This window comes from Athalia rosae, chromosome 2, assembly GCF_917208135.1.
Source record: "Athalia rosae chromosome 2, iyAthRosa1.1, whole genome shotgun sequence".
Classification (NCBI taxonomy): Eukaryota; Metazoa; Arthropoda; class Insecta; order Hymenoptera; family Athaliidae; genus Athalia; species Athalia rosae.
Genome location: NC_064027.1, coordinates 4,698,094 through 4,720,652, shown reverse-complemented (window position 1 = coordinate 4,720,652; position 22,559 = coordinate 4,698,094). Strand labels below are relative to the sequence as shown.

At 37.5% G+C, this 22,559-nt stretch overlaps 3 protein-coding genes across 14 annotated transcripts; 1 reads left to right on the top strand and 2 right to left on the bottom strand.

Annotated features, from left to right (window-relative positions):
- Positions 1-763: 763 nt before the first annotated feature.
- Positions 764-10,517, bottom strand: LOC105692357 (NFX1-type zinc finger-containing protein 1-like). 11 transcript variants are annotated; one of them, XM_048649905.1, is made up of 19 exons: positions 10,344-10,496; positions 9,466-9,779; positions 9,299-9,366; positions 9,073-9,116; positions 8,577-8,676; positions 6,006-8,208; positions 5,483-5,759; positions 4,802-5,301; positions 4,382-4,699; positions 4,005-4,304; positions 3,696-3,854; positions 3,309-3,569; positions 3,000-3,225; positions 2,762-2,921; positions 2,557-2,668; positions 2,233-2,453; positions 1,830-2,134; positions 1,416-1,708; positions 764-1,328 (listed from the first exon to the last, which is right to left on the bottom strand). In XM_048649905.1, exons 2-19 carry the CDS (start codon positions 9,601-9,603, stop codon positions 933-935), a joined length of 6,081 nt encoding a protein of 2,026 aa, XP_048505862.1. In that variant the 5' UTR covers positions 9,604-9,779; positions 10,344-10,496; the 3' UTR covers positions 764-932. The 11 variants fall into 11 exon arrangements, with proteins under 11 accessions (XP_048505862.1, XP_048505861.1, XP_048505863.1 ...); XM_048649904.1 differs by having other exon boundaries at positions 6,006-8,211; positions 10,344-10,495; XM_048649906.1 differs by having other exon boundaries at positions 6,006-8,211; positions 9,362-9,366; positions 10,344-10,495.
- A 127-nt stretch (positions 10,518-10,644) lies between these two features.
- LOC105692375 (EARP and GARP complex-interacting protein 1) lies at positions 10,645-13,316 on the top strand. 2 transcript variants are annotated; one of them, XM_012411539.4, is made up of 7 exons: positions 10,645-10,879; positions 11,232-11,369; positions 11,582-11,807; positions 11,883-12,103; positions 12,173-12,354; positions 12,439-12,735; positions 12,830-13,316. In XM_012411539.4, the coding sequence occupies exons 2-7, from the start codon at positions 11,328-11,330 to the stop codon at positions 12,990-12,992; spliced, it is 1,131 nt and encodes a 376-aa protein (XP_012266962.2). In that variant the 5' UTR covers positions 10,645-10,879; positions 11,232-11,327; the 3' UTR covers positions 12,993-13,316. The 2 variants fall into 2 exon arrangements, with proteins under 2 accessions (XP_012266962.2, XP_012266964.2); XM_012411541.3 differs by lacking the exon at positions 10,645-10,879 and having other exon boundaries at positions 10,901-11,369.
- On the bottom strand, positions 12,971-14,349 carry LOC105692377 (RNA-binding protein pno1). Its single transcript, XM_012411542.3, has 3 exons — positions 14,119-14,349; positions 13,917-14,006; positions 12,971-13,838 (listed from the first exon to the last, which is right to left on the bottom strand). The coding sequence occupies exons 1-3, from the start codon at positions 14,194-14,196 to the stop codon at positions 13,311-13,313; spliced, it is 696 nt and encodes a 231-aa protein (XP_012266965.1). The 5' UTR covers positions 14,197-14,349; the 3' UTR covers positions 12,971-13,310.
- Positions 14,350-22,559: the final 8,210 nt, after the last annotated feature.

Below are 22,559 nucleotides of genomic sequence, written 5' to 3'. Positions count from 1 at the left end.
CGATTGCCCGATTCTGACAATGAGTTAAAATCGTGGAACGCCGCGCGCCAGCGAGAATCTATTGTGTGCGTGCATATCATTTACAGAGACCCGTACGCGTGTAAGTGACCGACTGCAGCGCACCAAGTAGTGGGGCGGGAAAACTCGGGCCGTCCGTGAGCCTTTGCATGTGGTAATCTCATGTACGCGAGAGCGCTCTGCGTGTGCGTAAAATCGGGCAATTTTTGTCAGCGCCATCTACTAGTGGGGAGGCAAAGCTCTTGTATATAAGGAAAAGTACATAAGCATATCCCCACCACGTCTTCCGCACCTCTATTTCTATCTACACTCAACGCTTCCATCAAAGGCATCGTGGCGATTGGGTAAAGTCCACTAATCCTAAAAATTGATAGGAGGGAACGCACGAGAGAACATGACCACCAAAGTTAATTTATTGAATAATAAATTTTTTGAAGATTTCCCGGTAGAACCTGAAAATTACGAAGCGGACGACTCGAACGGCGAAAACTACGGAGCGAACGACCTGGACGTCGGAAACGAAGTATAACAGAATACAACAAAAAAATTGTACAGCAGATTTAATTTTTCCTGGAATAATAATCGATATTTTTTTCATAAAAACAATCGAGATTATTCACTCCTACAGGCGCGGGCGCCGAGCGGGGTTGGCACGCGAAGCGCGCAGGGGCTCGGCTCCTAGTAATTATTTGATATTTACTTCAATAAAACTTATGATTAATTAACGCACAAGAAACAAATAATAAATTCGATAAACAATTTTTTTTCAAACAAATAATAAATTCTCATTTTAGATAAATTGTTATTGTTTTTAAACTAAACGTATGACCAAACAGACTCTTTAAACTTATAACTCATCAAACAAAACTTAAGAACGAATGAATTAACATTAACTGGAGTTGACAAAAAACACATTATATTGTTCCTGGGTAGGCAGGACGTACAGCTCCGTCCATTTCTCCAGCCAACGAGTTATTACTTCTCAATCGATGGCTGGTACCACCAATGGTAGCTCCACACTCGTTACACCTACTCTCTATTGTGGGACCCCCGCAGTCAGCTACAGCGTAGACGTGCCCATTTGGACATTTGAACCAATGACCTTGTTCAAAGCCCATCACTCGGACAATCATTTTTTTTTCGTGTTCGGTAATTTTTTGTCTGGAATTTCGTACAGTAATTTTTAATCCCTCCATAACTTCTAAACCTCGTTCATTGGTGAACCTTTCAATACTCAAAAGTTTTGCTATCAAATCTTTATATTCTTTTCCATCCTTGTCACAGTATTCATCCATGTTACATACATCTGCCTGTATAACAGATATTCAATATAATTTAATTGTGAATGACATCAATAGGATTATACCTTGTAATTGACTTGATAATTTTGGCCTTACCAGATATTTCAAACGTATGAATTCTGCCTCGATATCGTTAGATTCTTGAGGCGATATTTTCCCTGTTGTTGGAATTGCTTCTATCAGCATCGCTACTTGATTTTCGAAAAATTCATATTCATAGACGGAACGAGATTTTACTGAGTCTATTGTTTGCCAGATTCGCAGCAAAAGGTCTAATATAATTTTCAAAGCTTCCAATTCTTGTGCACTTAAAATGTGCTTTTTCTGTTTATGTAACGGCGCTGTTTTTTCGGATAAAATGTTCAACAGAATGTGCAGCTGTGGAAATTCTAAAGACAAATATACAGGGTATTTATTGGGTGACAAGTTCTTTGAACGAATAACTGCAAATTATACTGAGTATTAATCAATATTAAAACTAAACACAAAAGATTACACTGCTGAACATACCTTGTAAGATACCTGCTTCACGTCCACCAATAATCATCTTCTGTATGGTTTTAAAATAATGCTCCTGTTGCTGTAACAACAGTGTTTTGTCGCCAAATACTTTTCTCTTCACGCGTTGTACGTCCTCGAGATCTTTCTTTATCATGTTCATAATTCTCATACATTTTTTTATTGGCGTCTTGCACCTTGGACATGTTTTCACTTGAATGGCTTTGTCATTACCCGAACCCAACGAAACTTGCGACAACCATGTTATAAGTCCATTACTTTCAATACAGTGAGAACAATCTTCCAGAAAGACAAATCTGTGAATAATTCATGAGACAATGATGAAGCATTAGAATATAAATAACTACACGATTCACGGGTTCTGCTGAGAAAAATTCTATTAGAATTAACGCACCTTGCATCTGGTTCGTCCTCTTCGCCAAGAAAAAATTCTTCTATCAAAGCTTCTTTGTCACAAATTCGACATAATGGTGGGCAAGGCTCCCCGCAGAAACCAATGCAAGGATGTTTGCATTTCAATCTTTTTTCACACGGTTCATTGCATGGTTCTATTTCACATAATTCATAGCAAAACTTATTACATTTCCTGTGCTTACAATTCCAAAAGCATTTTTCCTACAAAAGAAAAGATAATGAATGAATAAATAAATACATGAACATTTGGTAGTGTTTATATCCAACTTATCTGATCATGGACATCTATAGAATATATACTGACTTTGCACGGTTTACACGGTATCCCGCATTTCTTATTGCATTTACTGTGGCGGCATCTTGCTTCGCATATCTTTGTACAAGGTTGACATTGTACTCTGCAGGGTATTTGACATCTAAAATTAGGTAAATGTAATAATAGTCTGAAATTCGATAAAATACTGACATATTGGTATTTGATAATATTCCAATGGAATAATGTTACTTACTCGTGTCCACAAACGAGAATGTTACCACAACGCTCTCTGCATGGGATGTGTATACGTCCTTGTTTGCAGAGTCCACATTTTCCACTGCAAAGATGCTCACAGGCCAACTTGCTTCTGCACGGTTCATCACAGTACTTCAGTATCTCCGAAGACTTGGGATCTGATCAGTTCATATTACACGATAATAATCACTACGCTCATTGATTTTACTAAATTCTGTCAATAATTAAAGATTTACCCGTTTTTGACAAGTAACATGGCACAAAAATAGTATGGCCACATAAGCCAGGTTCGGTCAGTTCCACCATCGTTTTGCATTTCTTAGTGCATGGATCTTTACATTTGGCTTGACAAGGGTGACCGCAATCTAATTTGCGTAGGCATTTTCCATTACATTTGGAAATTGATGCTTGTTCATGGCATTTCACCTTAATCGTATGACCACATGGACTCATTTTTGACACCTTCAGGAATAAATGTCAAAGTTTTTGAGAGTGATATAACTGTCATGTTGATTATTTAATAAATTTTTTCATTTTATTCTCACTTCAACTGGACAGCCTGCGCATGTTTCCCAACATTGACGGCGACAATTGTGGCCACAATTCATCTCTTTTTTACAGGCTCTTTTACACAAGATGGCTTCTATATTCACAGCACATTTAACCTTGCGATAAAAATGACCACAGGAGCGTGATTTTTCAACAATTATTGAACATGGATTGCATTCCTCGTGGCATCGCTTCTTGCATGGATGGTGGTTTTCACAGTCGCGGTTATTTTTTGTGCAATCTTTGTAACAAGTATACTGTAAAAAAAATGTTATGACAATCATTATATACTATAGCGTTGTTATGATAAAATTAGATGATGGAAGACACTCGAATGATTAAGTAAAAATTTCGATGTAAGGCAGCGGAGAAATATAGAATACCTTAATATGGTCAGGATCGTTGTTGACATGGCAATTCAAACAGCAACTATGACCGCATGGCAGTCGAATTTCACAGGGGTGTGAGCACACACTATCCTCAACCGGGAGATAACAGTTTTTTTCAATTTCATGTTCACAAGACGGTAAAACGGCAGTAACCTAAGGTTCGTAAAAAATTATTGAATTCAATGTGTGTCATTTGCAACTCTACGATAAATAGGTATTGGAAATTAAGTCAACACAGTTTTTCAATATCTCAGTTTTACAACTCTGATGGAAATGTAGAATCGTGATTCAATGCAGACATACTTTAACGTAGCATTTGAATTTTTCCGCATCCTCGTGGCATTGCATTTTTACAGTGTGGCCACATTTCAGTTGGCGTTCCACAGTTACACAACATGGTCCACAGACTTCAAAACATTTTTGCTGACAAGGATGATCACATGGACAACTTTTCATACAAGGCTGCTTGCATTCATATTTCTCATGTTCTCGGTCGAGAACGTGACACACGCTAGTGCATGAATGTCCGCAAAGCAAATCAGCACCACATTTTTTTAGACAACCTCCTTCAGGACATTGTTGGAAATCATTTGCGGTCCACATCTGTACACGTAATATTATCAGATTGAGAAAATTAAAATTTATTGGACATATTGCTGTAGTTTAACAATAATTCCGACCTGTACAGATTGACCCTGATGAATTTGGCAGTGCAACGTCAAGTATTCGCCAATTGCATTTTCACTTTCTAAGACCTCTTTGATCTTTGGCCAGATCGTATTTTTGATCACGAGATCTTCCATGTTACCCATAATATAGAGACCTTCACGCGCACGGGACAATGCTACACACACTCTGTTTTCTTCCTTGAGGAATCCAATTTTTCCCTCTCCATTGTTGCGTACAAGTGAAAGGAGGATGATCTTATTTTCCTCCCCTTGATAGTTGTCAACTGTTGTCACGCGTACTGGATTAAGTATTGAATACCGTTTTGTTGCCTGGTAATAAGATCCATAATTACGGATAATTATTCGAAACTTCGAGTCTTCCAAAACATTTAGATTAAGTCGTAAAAAGTCACTTCTGTAAATTTTGATTACCTGCATAAGCGAGAAAAGTTGTCCTGTATAGGTACAGAGTATAGTGATCTCTGACCCATCGTATCCTTGCAGAATCAGATGTCTGGCGAATGCAACTAGAAAATTTGTTTCGTGTTCGTTCACCCAGCTTTCCTCACTATTATGACTAATTTCAGCGTTTTTGTGATTTAGAAAAAAAAGATTTTTATCCAAGCCTTTGACATTGGAATAGTTCAGTACTGATTCATGATTATAAAGTGTATCATAAATAGATGGCGAAATCAATTTGGCAATCTGTGGTCTCATTCGATGCTGATATGCCAATTGGACACAATCTCCCCTGATGTTGACTATTCTCTCAAAAAGCGATACATTCAAATTGTATTTTGTCCCAAGTTTATAGACCGACGCTTTTGGACGTAGTTGTTTATGATCTCCGATGAGAATTACATGCTGACAATACTGGGTCATCGAGCACACGACATGTGCTTCTAGAATTTCTGCAGCCTCTTCGACAAGTACTGTAAGGATTAAAAAATTCTAGGCGGCTGAATACCAGAGTTCAGAAAAATATGGACAATGTGAGCAATAACAATGATTGGAGAAATGGCTTGAAAATTACATTCAAAGTTCACGAAAAAAAAATCATCCCTTCAATGAATTCTCTGGAAATAAAAACATATGCAACCATTTAGTATTTACCTATGGGGGCAGTAAGAGCTCGTAAAGATGAATGCAGATTAGCAGCACCATTTGTCGTAAGTCCAATTATCTTGTGGTCACGAAGTATGGCCAAATCAACTAGTTGCCTGACTTCCTTTAGTTTTGCTTGTATTTCACGAGAATGTTCTTCTAACTTTAATAATACACGCATTGCTTTATAGTAGCTCATTCGAACCCATTTCCAATATATCCTCCAGCGTGGGTTGTTTATTTTCTGTGGATTCTTGTTCAGTATCGGGTGTTGTGCCAATGCAATCTGAAAATTTTTAATACATCAGTTATCATGATACTTCAATTCTGATTTTTGCTGGAGATTTATAGATGCTGAGTTATTCATGTTTTTTAGGTTTGATGAATTTGAAATGTTAGAGGTAGATTGATTCTTGGTGAAGGTACAAAATATTATTTAAATAGTATAAAATCAAGTCAGTTGAATTGCCACGTAATGCTGCATGAGGCAATTGACACACTCATCAGAAAAAAGGTAATTACACAAAGTTACCTCTAAAAAGTGCCGCTGTTTATATAGCAAATCCAAGTCTTCTTGCCATTGGAGAGTTGGGGTAAATGGCATCTGACACATATCTCCCTCCGATTGTTGATAAACATACATTTGACGCTGAATACCATTGATTGAAGCATCCACACAACGCAAAGGGAAAATAGGCATTGTGATGGAGTCTTCGGGTTGGAGATCATGTGATAGTTCAATTTCGTCATCCATATGCGTATTTTCATCATTTTCAAGATCCTTTATTCCGACGTCTTCCTCAGCTGGTTTAGGTTGAAGCAAATCATCTGGCTTTAAACCAATATCAGTCCCGACAAGCCAGTTCACTAAATCTCCATTAGATTGGAATTTCCATTCTTCATCACATTTACAAAACTTCCGCAGAACATGCAGAGGTACAATAGCCGCTGGGGCGGTTAAACATGAGACATTTTTATGTATGGTCCCAATTTTCTGCATTATCAATTCTAATTCTAGTTTTGTCGAAAAAAAAAGCGGCCATGCACCATTCCGATCACGATACCTCATTGACTTGCGCTTATTCATCAAAGCATATTTTGCTAGAGTTTCGTTTTTAGATCGGTTTCCAACGCGAACTATAGAATGCGTGTATTGAAGAATTCCTTCAAGAAATTGATCCAAAGCATGATTTGTCAAACAAACAACTACAATGGGACCATAACCTTTCCAAAAAGAAGAATTTTCCAACAAAGTCCGAACTATTTCCAGGGCAATAAATGTTTTTCCCGTTCCAGGTGGTCCTTGGATAACTGCAAATTCTTCAGTTAGTGCACACCTAAACGCTGCGTATTGTGATTCATCCAAGTTCAAATCTGTCGCAGTTGGCCAAGGTTCTTCTAGCCCAATTGGTAGTTGGAAATTCTTGTACCTCAAATGCTCTTGGTTTCTAAGATATTGCGGCATTAACTGGTCAGTGTTTGCGTATACGAGATAATTTGACATAGGAAAATTTAGTTCATTCAAGCGTCGCATGGCATTGAGGACTGCTAGATATGGTTCAAAGTAAATCTTTGATTCAAGCATAACAAAAGGTGTGCTGTAAACATTACGAGAAATCTGTGTTCCTTCGCAAGGTTGAACTAGGATCAGTCCTTGTTCCAACTCTTTAATATCTCGATTGGCTACAGTGAAAAACAGTATTGTGTTGAAATTATCTCTGCTGAGAAGCAATAGACTGCCGAACATAAATCTCTTAGAAGTCTTCCACTTGATGTTACGTAATACTCCGAATGATATTTTAATGCCAATATGATTTTCTGTAACTTCTGGTGCTATGAACGAAACTCTTTTATATATACGAAGGTCGTTGTTTCGATAATTGTTCTGGATATGTAAATATTCTTTTATGCCATCGTGCAACGGGGATATAAAATCCTCTCGTAATAAACGAAATTGTACATCTAAATAATGCTCCACTGAATCATATGCATCTTTGACTTTGCATGGTCTTATGAAAGGTTTTTCATTGTACAAGTCACTAACGGTTGGTATGACACTTAATGTCCTGAAATTTTCAGGTGGCTCTTCTTCAGAATCTGGCTTCGTGGATAGAATCTCAAGGTCCTTGGCTTGCTTTTCAACTTTTCTAATTTCATCTTCTAACTCTTTTAGTAAAGTTGTAGCATCTTCTTTAACATTGTCATCAATTTTATAACCTTTGCTTCCTTCAATTGCTGGAATGATCAGGTTTATTTTTTGCAAAACAGAAGTCAACTCATCGCGAGCTTTGGTGGGAAGAAGTTCCGTTACTTTTTTTATAAATTTGATGAGATTGCGCCAAAATTTGTCGTTATCATCCCAGTAAAGTTTGTTTTTTATTTTTTCTGTGCTGCTCTCAAATGGTAATTTTGACAAATAAATTTGCAAACTTTCCAAGAAAGAAACAGAACAAGCCTGGCTCAATACACTTGTAACAATTTCTGTAAAATTTGCCTGGCAAACATTTGTTAAAACTTGGAGTGTAACCACCAACAGATCAGGTGTATCTATATTGTTCAACAATTCTTGAAATTCAGTTTTTTTTTCAGCTAATTTTGTAACAACGTCATCGTTCTTCATTTGACTCAACTTATTCAAGCGGTTAAAATTGAAATATCTTGTGCTGGATAGATCTTGGCTGATCAGCTGTCTATGAAAACCACGTCCCCTATGTTGTCCGCCTTGATGTCCTTGTCTGCTGTGAAGTTCATTTATATAGTTAGTGGTTTTGAGAATAATTACAATACCACAAAAATCTTGAGGTAATAAAGCTGGTAATTTCTCGTCCAGCAACCAGCCTGATAATAGATAAGAGTTCAACATAAACGACTTCAAATGATATTCAACTGGCTTTTGTTGAGATTTTTACAAGGAACATAGTTGAGTTGTCAGTTAGATATTATGTGTGATAACAGCTAATATCGCCTGTGGCAAAATCACACTATAGAGACCAAAATATTTTCACTTCTTCTACTTGTTATTACTAGGGTGAATATAAATGAATGTCTCTTAAAAGAGGATATTAAAGAATAATTCCGAGGTCTTTTAACAATGAATACTCACTTGTTTTGAGTTCTTCGAAAACCTTGAGGTATGTCATCAGAGTTTTGTGACAGATCATTATTTTTGTTACGATCCCTCCAATTTTTACTTCTACTGTTTCCTGTAAGAAAATTTTGATGGGATATTAAGAATAGATTAGAGGCATCATGAATCACCATGTTTATGCTTGGCATTTTACAGCTTAAATGAGGCCTAGTTCATGCAGTGGTTTCAACTCTAAATGTAGGTATCTACCAATTTGAAGGATAAACCAAGCGTGAAAGTCGCTCATATTTCGATATAATCCATCTGCCAGCCATTAATTTGGCTAATTGTAAGTTCGGCTTTGTTCCAGTGGGAAGGCATTTAACGCAGAATGATCAAGATCGAATCAATTTAAGATAGGATTCATAACGATATTGGGCAACTTTTGACTCCAAATAAGTTAGAATTATGGAGTATTCTTAATTTAAAAATTTAGTATCCAGGGTATAATCATGCAGTAATACATAAATACCAGAACGTTGTCGATTCATATTTGGTCGATGCATCCTATCGTAACTGTATTAAAGAATAATGACGTTCAATTTGGTGCACTATGATCAAATGGCTTCCACGTTTGATAATTTTTAGTACTCCGCCCGTTTTTCGGTTTCCTGTTCATAAGTTATTAGTGAACTATAAGTTGTAACAATTTTCAATGAATATCAAAGAGAACTAGCGGAAAATTACTTCTCAATTACATATCAGAACACTGTATTATAAGCCGCCACGATCTACCGTTGAGTATTAATACACCGGCGTACATTCGCTACATCACGAAGATCACGAATTCAATTCCTCCGAATTACACCAGGGAATTCCCTGCATTTCTGTTTTGAAAGCTCAGTAGGGGAGCTTGCGTACGGACTTGAGAAGGCAAGCGCTCATTGCCGGCAATCGAGGCGGCCGGCGACAGTAGAAGGTTGTCCGATTTAACTCGACGCACTTGGCCACTAGGAGGGTCAACATCAAACACACTTGGCGTACGCCCGGCGAGATTGATCATGACCCTCCCTCATGCCACGCGTTTTGTGCTGACTCGGAGAACGCTCGCAGCAGTTTCGCTCGTCGGGGACAAGTTGCCTTGGAGGCTCGCCGTGATTGACTTGTAAGTTTCCATCGATGGTTCGAATCGGGTTCGAGTCAGGTTGGGGTGAGCGTTTGTACGGTGGAAACACGGAACTGGAACCAGAACCCAACCATAAAATACTCCATGGTTGGGTCTGGATGAGGTTCGGTGGAAACGACAAAAGTCGAGTTCGGATACCGTAGTGTTGCCAACGTACGAAATTAATTGTTCCATGACCGATGTTTATATTTGTTTCGTTTCGTTTCGAAGATGGATAATTATTATTCGAATGAAAATAAAAAAAAAAACCTGTAGCCTGGAACGTAGATGAAACGGAAATCTTTCTGGCAATAATAAAAGAATTACAAGTGATAAACGTAATGGACGGGAAGAAGTTTAAGACTTCGGAAATCTTCAAGAAAGTAGAGGAAAAAATGAAAACTTGTCCAAGCATATGTGTATTCATAATTATACACATTGCATGCCATAACTTTTGCGCTGTTTTCCGTCGCCGATTTTGTAAAATAAGAAACAATTTCTGCATATTAGCATAATACTGCGAAATTAATATACACGCCCGAGGATCCATACTGTCTTATGATAACATAACCACACTTTAATATTGGTATACAAATGTCAATCTGCCTGTAATGTTATGCGGTGGGTAAAAGCTTTACCTTGTCGTTACTCTGGTGTGACATCGTGTAACTAGCGTCGCGTGGAAACAGACAAGCCAACTCGACTCTAACCCAACTCTAACCCGATTCGAACCCGCGATGGAAACTTAGTCATAGTTAAAGTCGTTTGCTGGCGTGGTCTCCATGCTATGATTGGAGCAAACCAAGGTAGCAGACGATTTAGCGATCACGGGGAGTGGACTAGACCATGGACGTATAAATTATACGGATGAAGACAAGCCCCCTGATCTGGCAACGCGTAAGGGGGTTGAGGTGAACTACGCATGCGCCCCCACTCCTTAGGTGGACGCTTGATGATTCGTCAGCGAGTTTTGTTGTGTATTGATCAAATTTGCGTCTCTACGTATCGTGCACGAAGGCTAGATAGGATCCTAGTGGGCATTTATCTAGCCTTCGTGGTAGCGTGCTAAAATGTGAGCGCACATCCGCAGTGCTACGCCAATCTGGAACCGTCCACCTAGCGAGTGGGGATACTTTTCCTCTCCCGGTCTACTAAGTTCACCCCCTTGCCAAAGGTGGGACCTTGTGCTTCATCCCTATATTTTATACGTCTATGCTGGCAACAGCAAAATAGCGTATTGTCGCTTCTGCCTTCTGGTTCTACTAGTCCCTATTCGTTGGCATGGTGTCGCACTTATTGTTCCGCATTCTCTTTCCCTTTTCCAGACATTTTTCATGGCAAAAACCCGTAGTAAAATTACTAAATCGCTCTCTAGACATCCTGTCAACAACATCACAAAATTTCCTAGGCGATTTTGTTTTCATTGTTATTATTGTATAGTTATTATCTATACATATGGCTAAGTCTGAATTCGTTGGGTTAAACCAATGATAAACGTTGGAATCAGCCTTATAATCATTTTACAGACGAACTACGATAAATTGGGAAAAAAAAATTCAGTTCTTTGACAGCTGCGAACGGTGGATCTGATTACGGAGGATTGTTCTGTTCACATTTGGACTATGGATAATGATAACCCAATAATTTATGGTCTTGAGTTTCAAGTAAGAGGAATAATTTGCAGATACAAAGATCATACTCAATTTAAATTTTTATTATCGAAATCTGGTTGGAATTGCTTTTTAAAGATAAAAATTTACTTGGGAGGACACTCTAGTTATCAAGAATAATCTACGAAAATCGCTGATAACATTTAGCTAGCTGACTCATTAGAATTATTTTACCCGGAGCTATGAACGTTTTGCATTCATTCCAGGCAAGGGCATTGTCACCACAGGCAGCAGAAACAGATATTGTAAGATTCTTGGTAGGGACGCAATCGTTGAAATTTCACGATAACCAAGTTCATTTGGTCGAACTCAATGAAGAAACAGGTAGTTTAAAAACTCAGGTATTTCACCATTCCATTGGTGAAATTTGGAATTTACAAGCTTCTCCTGTTGACATCTGCAATTTTATTACTTGCTATAACACACTGAATGGTAATAACCACTATGTACTTCATTAGTTTACTGATGATGCAAGGAAAATTGATTCTTAACGGCTTATTCGCATAGATGAAGGCATATGCCAGATGAAGGGAGCTATCTGGAAACTACCAGAAATTTTAAATGATTCACACGAGATCCAGGATCTTGGAAAAATAGCTGAAATTGATACCACAAGCTATGGAAACGACCTTAAAATTATCACTTATCATCCCACCGATGGTTCGAGAGTTGTTTCAGTAGTTGATAATAACTTTGTACTCTGGGACCTTGCAGCTGATAGTCCAAAAGTATTAATACTTTTGAATCTAGTTGCTATGATTTAATTACTAATATTCTAAATCTCATATATCTTACAGGCAATTTCACAGGGAACTCTGTCTAGCAAAGGTCAACCAAAGTTTACAACTGGTAAATGGAATCCACATAATGCTTGTAATCAATTCGTAACATTAAATGATAATCATGTTCGTGGATGGGATTTTAGGAATCCGACAGAACAAGCATGGACACTACAATCAGCCCACTCTCAAATCATCAGGTGAATATATGATAATTTTTTATCGTTATTGTCGACCAAATTTCATACTCATACATAGCACATGATTTTAAACTTGATTTCTAGAGATTTAGATTTCAATACGAATCGTCAATACTTTCTGTCAACTTGCGGTGACGATGGTTACATGAAGTTTTGGGATATTAGGCAGCCCGACGAACCTGTCATGTCGCGAATGGAACATTCACATTGGGTCTGGAGTATCAGAATAAATCGTTTCCACGACCAATTAGTTTTGACATCAAGTAGTGATTCTAGAGTAATACTATGCAGTGTGACATCCATCTCTTCAGAGCCATTTGGTCATATAGTATCAGCCGATGATGATGCTATACAAACTGATGGAGGATCTAGCAAAAACAAGTACCATTTCCCATTATAAAGCAACAACATGGACGCTGAATTACGATTACAACTTGGTCAAAATTTATGAATCATTTCTGAACATCAATTTTAGATTGGATGACGGTGTTGTCGGGAGATACGAGGAACATGAGGACAGCGTCTATGCAGTCGAGTGGTCAACCGCAGACCCCTGGACGTTTGCTTCACTGAGTTACGATGGCAGGCTTGTCATAAATAAAGTGCCACGAAAATATAAGTATCAAATACTGCTATAATTAATGAATGAGCATTTGTTTATTCAGTGTTGAACCTCCGGTGATTCCCTGGGCACGTTAAATTGCGGCGAAGATTAACGTTGCCAACATATTAGGATTATTGAGTTCGACAAGTATGATGTTTAATTCGTGATTGGAAATATGTACTGTAAGTCCAACATATCTTTTACATTACGTGAAAACAAGTTTCGTATAGCACAATCGTATTAATTTATACAAACAAACCTGACAGTTGATAGTTATTGCAGAACAAGATCTATCGTAGTGACATATGTCATGTCATAAAAAAAATCTTTCAAAATATATTCACCTCCTTTTCTACAATCGCTCTGATATTCGTCCAGCAACATTCCTTAATTGACCGTAAACTTTCGATGGTGGGCTTCCCAAGATCAGGTTACAAATGGCTCTTCGTGCAAGTTGAATATTTTGAAAAGATCCTAGTATATGGATTTTACTATCTGCCAATACTATTCTTGTTTTTGTTACATTTTCGATTGTGAATTTCGTTCTTCCTCCTTTACCTGCTAATCTGCCTATCGCTCTAGATAAATGATCGCCTTTCAATGGTTTCACATCCTGCACTTCAAAAGTTTCAACAAATAAATCATCTAATCGCAGTAATGCTAAGGCATCTTCGACTTCAAAGCCATTTATGAAAGCTCTAACAAAATCAGCAGCTTTCTGAAGATTTGATAAATCTGGAGTATCTGGACACGTCCGGATTTCAACATTTCTGGACTTGAGATTAAAACGAATTTGAAGTTGCAGATGTTCAACAACAGGTGTAAAGATTTTCATCCAGTTTTCCTTCAGAGGGGAGTATCTATGTGCAGGTACTGGAACCTAAAGGAAGTAAATCAAAACTACACATCGTACACACTGTCACGTAGAAAAATATAAGAACAACCATGCATTACTTACCTTTCGCTGTTCTGTACCCTCGACATTCTTCAAACGTTTAGTCGCAGATTTTGATTTAGACTTTCCCTCAATACCGTTTACTGTCTCGACCTGAAGAATTAAGAATCAATGTAATATACCATGAAATGTTGGTACGAATATGTTATTCTCGATTTATTTCAAATTATGGACGTTGGTTGAAACAATTTGCATAACCTCTTACCTCCATGTGTGTTTCGCTATCTTGACGTCGTTTTGCAGACTTTTTTGTTTTACTTTGGGACTCTTCAACCATCTGCATGTTGATGTGATTTTCAGTAATTTTTCGCGAGAATACAGCTATTTACAGCTATGCAACTTGGAATAAACACCAGTAAATGCGTCAACTCAGCGCGGATATTGCAGGCATTTGTCGCAATGAGAAGCAAGCCAGAGACCATTCCAATGATGTTGAGAACATGTTTGGTCTTTCTTATCGACGCTAGACGGTCCATTCAAAAGCTTCATAGTTTGGTCGTCCCACGACTCTTCACGTCCTTTTTTGATCTTTGAATGCAGCTAATCAATGGTAGCGACAATAAAAGTAATAAATGATGTACTTACTTCAGAAGCGTTTTTGCAATCTATTAAAGGAAATTCAAAGATTTGTTGAATTGTGAGAAAAACGATATTTGCATAATTTACAAGAATTCATTATCATTCCAAAAAGTCGAAGCCTATAATAGGTGATATCATCTTATTTGGATAAAGTTTATCATTTTACGATTGTAACGATGGAATGGATCATTGATGTATCCTTGATCGTTATTGTATTATTCTCAATTTGGATTCCCGCCGATTTTGCTTAGTACTTATAAAAACATGAAGTTATGAACGTAAAATTGATAGCCTGAATCTATGCATTTATAGAAAATAATGCACATTTATCAATTATTGTTTGCTGTTCAATTCGTGGTATTGATTCTAGTTTATTCGAACTATTCCACGAAAGTTTTAGTAGTTTCAGTAAATATTAGTATCCCCAATAAACTTAAGTTAATTGGCGCTCTCGCACCTCGTCCCGCACTAAATTTTACATATGTATCATTATTAATCGCATTATTCAAAGTAATGGCTTATTGATACAATATTGCGAATCCGGATGTGAAATGTATTCATTGACAATTTGTCATTTCATTTTTCTTCGATTCTACATGAGCATTCCATCCAAGCGACCATAAAATCATTACTATATCCACCGAATTAATGTCACTTGCTGGGTGGGTACGACAAAAATGGAAGTAGAATGGCCTGTGAAATCAAAGAGTGAAGCATACATCTAATAATATAATACCACGAAGGAATACGTGATAATACGGCTATGTTGGTAATTATCGGCTCCCTATAACCATACCTGGTATTATTCGTGATCTTGACCAACGCAACTGCACCACAATCGAAGTTATTTCGATCGTTATTTTAACTGCCACATACACGTAAATATAATATAGGTGCGAATTGAAACGGAAGTGGGGCGTTCTGCAAACCGCCATTTCTCATTCGAGTTTGCTGTTGCAGCGTCGCGATAATTCAAACAAGATTTGCCTTTCGGCGAAAATCTAATAAATCATCTTAAATGATATAGCCGCCCATCCATAATCCAATAAAAAATGACGAATGCACGACAAAATCCTCTATAAATCTCTACATCCTATCTTGATGTAGTACCTACCTTATTCACCTGCTCGAGGATTTGTCAAAGCGAAAAAATGTAATCTCAAGATAAAGAGAAAACAAACATAGAAATATTATAATTTTTTATGTGCCACGTTACACACACATTCAAGAAATATAAAAATGATTAATCGAAAAAAAAGAAAGAATAGTGAGAATTGAAAAAAAATCGTCTTCGACTTATCGCCATTTGTCAATGGCGTGAAATTTGAAAAGGTATAATATCTATAGCGGTATGCGGATGATATATTTTTGAATGAACGACTTAGATACCCTGGCCTCAACCCGTTTACTATATGTATACCTAATTCTAATTGTAAGATGAAAATTCTGTCCTAACATAACCGAAACAAATTAAAGCAAGTCCTAACTTGTCGAGTGCATTTTTCCAAAGTACAAGAAATTCCGTTGAAAAAAAAGACTATAAGACGAAAGAAAGATCTTTGGTTTCCAGCATTCCTACTACCTGAAATTGTCATTAAGCGAACGCGCGGGGTCCGGTGCAGTGTAGCTGCTACAGTGTGGAGTCCGGTGAATAGTATATTGCCTGGAGGAAGATGACGCTCGACTAGAGAGACTAGAGAGCAAGTTTATCTGTTGGAATAAAGCCATTACCTGGATAGTACATGGTCATCCTATGGGTCCTGGGAAGGATGGTGGGCGGGTTGCCCGGAGCGAGGGGGGTCCGCGACCGGGAATGAGCCAGGGTGCCTGTCGATGCCGCCGATCTTAGCTGCTGCCGCTGTTGCTGTTACCGCTGCTGCTGTTGGTCCAAAGGACGGGTTGAATACTTGGATGTGGATCTATCCGGGCGTTGGATATGTGTGTAGCAAGAGCAACGGCAAGAACAACATCAACGGCAACAGCAGCAACAGCATATTCCCGTCGGTTGGTCGGCGTTGTCGGTGTTTCTTCGTCGACCGAGAAAGGAGGAGATGAGGAGGAGGAGGGTGGGGCGTCAGGGGGTCCTGTACGGGGCCATGGGAGCAGGGAGCCTGCACGACGCGGGGCCGCATTCTCTACCTGTGTGGTAAAACGCTCACTCAGGACCCCAAGGGGGATTCTAAAACAAAGACTACTCAACTACGACCACGTCGTTGTTCTAACATCACCCTCATTACGAAACAATTTCCACATCCCTTTTCGATACTTAAAAAACACCGCCAGGTTATTCTCCCGTCTCACTCCCCCTTTCTCCCCCGCTTACACCCGGTATACTATATTCATCCCACTCCCGCAGGTCCATTCGCTACCTTCGCCACTATCGTCCCGAGGGCCCATTAACCAATTGTCATGTGGTTATTAGTAGGTATGGTTTCAATAATAGCGTGGGACTGACTCTGCTGCACCGCGCGGGCCCCGGGGACACCGTGTGAGACTCGAAGTTCTTTTTCTTTTCTTTTTTTTCTACCCTCCTGCAACAGATAATCAAGTTTTACCTGCAGTCGCATCGTCACAACGGCTGTATAATATTAGGGTGAATCAAAAGTAGATAACAAAAAAATTTCGGATTCAAGTTTTAATGTTGTAGCAAAAATGAACTATTGTATTTGTCGGAGATCGATGAACAATTGTGCTTCACCAGATTCTCGACAGGTTCTATTGCCGCGAACGATTTGAAGACAAAAGCAGATTTCTTATAATCGTTCTCGAGATTTTCAACTTTTATCAACCTCTATCAGAAGAGTGTGCCCACTCTGGTATATTTTCTTTTCCTTTACAGTTCTCGTGTCTGTTGATGAACAATGTGAAGAACCAGTCGAAAAGGAAATCTCTTATTATTTAATCTCATGTAATGGGTGGACGATTATGCGAAATACTCGGTCGGAAATCCCGGAAACAAAAAGGGGTTTGAGAGAAAAACTTTTTGACACTGACAATGAGCAAGACATAATTTGGCGATATTTGTCTTTACCCAGATGTCCCTGCTTCCGAAAAATATGTCATAAGTTGCAGTTTGGTTTTTTGTTGTTTTATGGAAACTATTTTCGGAAAAAATCTACAAGAACAAGGAAAGACTGCATGCAGACTTTAAAAAGATCTACAGACTTTTGTTCATAACTTTTTTCCATGACACCCCGGGCTTGTGAGATATTTGACTGAATTCTCATATCTCTATAGGTCATCTTTCATTGACGGTGAAAAATGATTTTATCCTATTTCATTGTCAGTTACATTCACATAATCTGCTATATCCATACGTATACGTATAGTGTTATATTTATACTTCACCGTTTGTGGCAGCGTACGACGGGTGATTTCAAAATACGCAAAAGGACTTTACCGAACAGCGAAATAATTTATGCTTTTTATGAATTCGATTCTGAAAATTTGGTTTTTCTATGATCAACACATGGAAAACGCGATATATGCGCATACGCGGTGGACCTAGATACTCGCCTAGATAGATGGAAAACTTGGTGCGATTATATTCCCAGAATTCATTCCACCCCATGGCACAAAGATGCCAGAAAGATCGAATTAGTGTATGCATATGTATAGTGGCTCGCGAAGACTGAACGAATTACATACCAAAATATACCAAACCTATAGAACTCTAAGCACCAATTATGGTGAGGCCCCGACGATTTTTTTTTTGTTCTATACACTACAGTCTACACCATCTACTGCAGATTCAGCCGGGGGCCATAAGACGACGATGATGAGGACCCAGAGAACCACGCAACGGTGCACATGCAGGCGTACGAAATAAAATACGCTTCTGGAATTATACGCTTCTGTCGTATATATTTCGCGCCGCGGTATTTCTTTGCTCTCCGGGATACCAACCATATGCAGGAGACGCGAAAGTCGCTGCTGGGGCTGCTGCATCTTTACGAGTGCAAATAGCATTCTTTGACAGACACTTGATTTCATCCATCGGACAAATTGTTGAGCCTCTCGAGTTCCGGAAACAACGGACCCACAACTCGTACATTTGTCTTCGTATGTGCGATATACATATCTATTATGCATGTCTATTATCGGTATCGCCATTATTTTCTATATGCGTGTTATTATGGGATTTCATTTACCTAATTTCGCCACGTATTTTGGAATACAGAAGTCAATGGAAATATAGATATCATCATTCGGATATTCGATAAATTCTGTGATTGCAGCTAATGAGGCAATTACTCCACTCGCAATTAGATTATGTTACATGCGTTGAAATTAGAGTTACCACGCGCGTGGGCGCGGTGCGCTCGTTCTTTTTTTTTCTATTTTTTTTTTCCTTTTTCGGTTTATATTTTACCCTTTATTTATTTGTTTCATTTCACCGCCACGGCACATGCAGCGGGAGCAATTCACAATAAATATAGTCTTCAATGATTAGGCTCGCGTGCTGACGCGCGAATCGTCAGCGTTTGACCGAGCCGGGAGTTCAAATCGGAAATCTTGATTTTCTGTACCGCAATATAAGTCATACACACATACATATTGTTTGTATACATATTTCTCACTTGTATAACATGTGTATAAATACTCAGGCTGCACCGACCATCACGCACATACCCCACATGATACACGCATCTTTGGACTTTGCTACACGTGCATGTGTAGGAAATTCATTGTACAAATCGGCGTGCTTCGAGAAACGTGCACGCGCGTGTTTTACAGCTGTACAATGCTTACAACTTCCAATAGTATCCTATACACCGACCGGAAGTATTTTATTTTTTTTATTTATTTCTTAGTTTATTTTGTCTTCTTCAAGAAATTTTTGATCGCCAAACTTGAATATATTCAACTCCATAAGAACTAAATATATATACCTACTTATTGAATGAAACAGAATATGCACGTGACATATGTTTATTCATATTCCCCTATGTTTCAAAAAACAAAATCGATGTTTTATTTAAACGGTTATGATTGACGGTTGAATCTTTTTAAATGTCGCAAGGGACTGATAAAGATAAATAAGAAATTACTACGGCACAGTTAAAAATTACATTACTATGGTAATATAGAAAAATTACATTAATATGTTAAGTATAGAATATAAAGGAGAAAAAAAAAGAATTACAACAAAAAGAAGAACACATTTACGTGGAATATTTGGTCAGTTTCTTAAGTTTGATCGCAACGAGGCACATTAAAGATACCTCACTGACAACTTGGCAGCCAGATATAACCGGATTCTCTACATACATTGTATGAAATTCAACGGTATCAATTACCATCCTGTTTTCAATCCATTACCTACTCCACTCCGTTATGGTGTCGTATGACCGCCGTAGTTTTGGAGCAACTCGCAACGTTTGCTCGTGTGCTCCTTGCTGCAAATTAGAGGCGATTATGTTTTTGAAACGATGCGATGAACAGGAAGATAATTTTTTTAATCGTCGAATAAAACGAAATTTTATGAAATTTGTTATTTTTAAAAAAGACGAAAAGAAGACGCGTATAGAAGGCATGTTAAAAGCTGAGCACGGATTGCTACGGGTCGTTTATCTTATGCCATCGGTAGTCAACTTATTTTAGGTCGTTGCGAATCCTACGGACTGGATTTAAGTTTAGAATTAACCATCCCTGTCATAAGGTCAGGTAGCACGTAACTTATAGATTTGTATGTACTCACCAATGACTCTTGAAAAGCCTCATTATAGCTACTTAAAACTCTTCGGTTTATTGTATATGGTCTAGTTAACATATACAGTATACCTATAGGTGATTATGGTCGAATGAACAGGTAAGAAGAATTGAGTTGCTTAAAAATTTTCCCTGCAGCGACGAATTTCTTCTGAATTTTCTTGACTTTAGGTCAATGCGCGGTCGCCTTGAACGATTTGTATTCGTAACATGAATTTATATTGTGCAATTCTCGAAAAATTGTTGACAATTTGAAGATGCCGACCAAACTACCTCTGTCAACATATTTTGCAATTATTTTTTACACAGCTACAGAACAATGGACATGTGCAAAAGGAAGGCGTCATTCGAGATGATCGCAGCTCCGCCTCCGCTGAAGGACGTTGAACAGGAAGAGGATGGGCAGCTTTCCTGACTGTCGGCAATTTCGAAAAACCGCAAAGGATTTAATGTACATCCGATGAGGTCTAACAGCAGCGAGTCGAAATCAAAGACCACACGTGTTATCCGTTCGTATAAGGCACAACCATCTCGTTCAAAAGATTCTTATGAAGAACGGTGGCCGCCACAGCATATAGTGGCATATACTATATTATACCTGGTAAAATATTTGGGTGACTAATCGAAACTGGTTAGATATGTTTAAGTAACCTCATAGGAGAAGCAGCACCAGCAGCATTTTCAACTATCAAGGGTCACGTCACATCCCTGATGTGCACGCTAAATCAACAACTAGTTCTGTACATATAAACTTTCAGAAACTTGTAAAGCTTTCGACGAGTTCTTAAACCTAAACCTTGACGCTAAAGACAGCTTGTTTGAGACTTCGTATTTAAAAACGTGAACAAAAGAGTTTAGAGGGTAGGTGAGATATTTGAACGGTCAAATACGGATATACATTTGTCAGGCAGACACAAAATTGTACAAACATCGCAGGCGCAACATTTCAGATGAAAGAAATAAAAAATTCTCACCGTTTTATAGTATATCCTTATACCTTATATGTACATATGTATATTCGGACCCTCTCAATTCCAGTGACTAAAATATTTATGGACCGAGGATTACGTGTTTCGACATCTCCAGCTCATTACCCTGAAAGACAATTGTACGGAATCGGTTTATGTTATGCCAATTGACAATCTCTACTAACTTGACCTTCGGATCAAGAGTTTTTGAAAATTCTTCCGATCGATAATCTTTACTCCGCGTGTATCCGAAAAATGTTACTCTACCCAGAGGCTTTGGATTTGTTGAAGATAATACGACAACACGTATGTATGAGTAAAATTCTGGAAATCGTTGATTCCCCGATTATAATAATAATAACAATAACAATAATAACAACAACGATAATTACAACCTATTGCTTCCAATGAAATCAAACATATCACATCTAAAACTTGAATTTTCTTTTTTCCAAAAATTCGTGATATTTGTAATGAATTGCGTCAACTTGATTACTAATTTCGTTATTTATTCACTATTTACACGCCTTGTATCAATGAAGTGTACATAATTTGTGAACTATATGATATACACATATAATATATATCTATTCAACGGATAAGTAATCTACAATTTTTAACTATAAATATAATAATTATAAAGATAAAGGTAAGGATAATAATGATAATGATGATAATAATAGTAATAGTAATAATAATAATAATAATAATAATAATAATAATAATAATAATAATAATAATAATAATAATAATAATAATAATAATAATAATAATAATAATAATAATAATAATAATAATAATAATAATAATAATAATAATAATAATAATAATAATAATAATAATAATAAGGATAATCGGGATAATAATTATGATAATAAAATGATACTTTACAAACACGATATTTACAAAGTTTACATAATTATAACTATATTCACACATTTTACACATCAACCTAATTACACACATATACATATATGTATACACATATATGTACACCATATATGTATGAAATTAAAACTAAACGTATGTTATATATTTATATATACGTATATAATTTATAAATATGTATACATATCTATATACCTATATATAACATACTATGATAATTATAAACAAAGTTATTATTTTTTTTTTTGTTCTGTACAAATTTACACATGCTTTAATTCAGCTGTTTGTAAAAATAAATAGTAATCCTTAAGCAGGTACAGTTTATGTTTAAATATTCATTCGTGGTATGCGATCACATAAATACATTACTCACATCTATAAATGGGGTACGTTTAAACACACAAGATAGCTTCGAGTGCCACCTGTGACTAAGCCTAAATGCAGTCTCAGCTCGCTTGTCAGGAGCCGTCTTGATGAAAAAAAAAAAAAAATTACATGC